Genomic DNA, 2,203 nt, shown 5'->3' on the forward strand with positions numbered 1-2,203 from the left:
GCTGTTGTCCTGAAGTAAATTTTTAATATCTATCTGCTTTGCTCTGTTGCATGTAACCATAGAAGTAGCAGAAAATATAAACCAAACCTTCCTTGAGAACAAGGGAGCAACCAGAGAGGGTTTAAAGCAGTGAACAACAAAGCCTTTTGTCTCAAAGTACTTCTGCTTTGTCTTCTGACTCACCAGAGCATCTGCTTCAAACTAATAGTTTTTCTAAAAGTGCAAATGGAAGGGAAAATTTATTTAACTTTTAGGTTCTGACATTATTTTAATTAGTTAAATTTTAATTTGCTAGCCAAAATAAAATCTACAGCAAGCAGACGCAATTACAGTACAATTCACACTGAGCTGTGATTGACTGTGCTGCCAGTAAACAAACCAACTAGCTTAATGGACCAGTTGCAATTAGATTAACCAAGTTTGCTGAAGCCCAACTCATGAGCTGCAATAAACCACAAAGGAAGTAAATGACAATTCTGGGCCAACTGGTTGCAATTTATTGCTGTCAAGAAGGCTGATGGAAGAAATGCCAATTTACAGGGACTGGGTCACATAGCAGCCTATATATAATTACCCATCAATATAATCCACATTGAAGTCCAGGGTCTCATATCTTCCAGCAATTATTTTCCCATAAATCTCTATTAAATTTCCTGTTTAAAAGGAAATGGAAGTTGAAGAAAGTCTGTTAAAAGCAGAGAATTTATTTGCAGGTTTTGTGAGCCGAACAAAAGAAATTCTTGGTCTTTGCAAGTGTTGCAGAGAGGTGTGTAACTGGCCGCACTGATGGTTACTCTCAGCTTCTACCCATAGTCCAAGATGATTTTGCACTTAATACACTTTTCCCAAAACACACATCTCTCTCCACAAAAAAAGTCCATTCCTGATTTTTTAGGAAATCTCTAGTATTTGTACTGAGAAGACACTGTCCTCAACCATTTTGTTAACTAAACCCCACATTCTAACCAAAATTCTACTGTAGAACCTCATGAGGCAACCAAAATGACATCATTTGTACACTAGACAGGGTCAAGGTCTAAAGAAGGACCTCAGCATGTACGTGGCCAGTTAAATCACTCCCAACACTCCCTTGACCACACTGGGTGACAGCTTGGTTCAGTTGCCTGCACAGAGGTGTCTTAAATAATTTGAGGCACCCTATTCTCCCACTGTGGTTCTAGAAGGGAATGAGTCTTCCTGGTTCCGTGTCTTATCTACCCTCTCCATGCAGGTCCTTCATGCTCTAGGACATCTCAAATCACGCTAGACACTAAGTGTAACTGTCATGTTCTTCACTGACTACACTAGGAGGTCAAACATACGGCTAACACATAGAAACCTCCACACAGGCACCCTAAAGCAAGGCATGAGAATCTGGAGCTGAACTGCACCTGAAAATAATTAGAAGTGAGGGATGGACTTAGATTTAGGAGCATCTATGTGCCCTAATCATCCAGGTACCTCTCTGCACTCTTGAGACCAAAATGTTTTGATAATCTTGACTTTGGAAATCAGCATTTCAATTTTCTTTAAAGAAGTTCGTGAACAAACAGAACAGAAATAGGGGGGAAAAGTCTTCCATCTGCCAGCTGACTGTTCAGACCAAAACCAGTGACTGTCTCCTCGTGTAACTTTAAACTCTGATCTAAAGCCCCATTAACCACCAGGTCTGTATGGCATTACAATATAATCACCCAATAGCTAACTCTTAAAACTTTTACTATATAGGGTCAGATGACTCAAAAGTTGAGACTGATTAGACCTATCCATCTGCTGAACAACGTCTCTTTACTCAGGCAGAGTTGAACCATAGAATAGTTTGGGTGGGAAGGGACCTTTCAAGGCCATCTAGTCCAAACCCTGCAGTGAGCAGGGACACTTCAACTAGAGCAGGTTGCTCAGAGCCCCGTCCAGCCTGACCTGGGGTGTTTCTGGGGATGGGGCATCTACCACCTCTCTGGGCAACCTGGGACAGGGGTTCACCACCCTCACTGGGAAATAAATTCTTCCTTCTATCTAGTCTAAATCTCTCCTCTTTTAGTTTAAAACCATCACCCCTTGCCCTATCACACCAGGTCCTGCTAAAAAAGACTGCCTCATCTTTCTTCTAAGCCCTGGCAGCTGCACTAAGGTCTCCCCGGAGCCTTCTCTGCCCCAGGCTGAGCCCCCCCAGCTCTCCCAGCCTGTCCTCCCAGACGAGCTG

At 42.5% G+C, this 2,203-nt stretch overlaps 1 protein-coding gene across 1 annotated transcript in view; it reads right to left on the minus strand.

Annotated features, from left to right (window-relative positions):
* Nucleotides 1-221: 221 nt before the first annotated feature.
* LOC104627073 (fibrocystin-like) overlaps nt 222-2,203 on the minus strand; it is a 10,495-nt gene continuing 8,513 nt past the window's right edge. Inside the window, exon 6 of the mRNA XM_010295173.1 lies at nt 222-653. Within this exon, the coding sequence (XP_010293475.1) occupies nt 571-653 (83 nt within the window). The 3' untranslated portion in view covers nt 222-570. The remainder of the gene's footprint in view (nt 654-2,203) is intronic.

This window comes from Phaethon lepturus, unplaced genomic scaffold (assembly GCF_000687285.1).
Source record: "Phaethon lepturus isolate BGI_N335 unplaced genomic scaffold, ASM68728v1 scaffold5649, whole genome shotgun sequence".
Classification (NCBI taxonomy): domain Eukaryota; kingdom Metazoa; phylum Chordata; class Aves; order Phaethontiformes; family Phaethontidae; genus Phaethon; species Phaethon lepturus.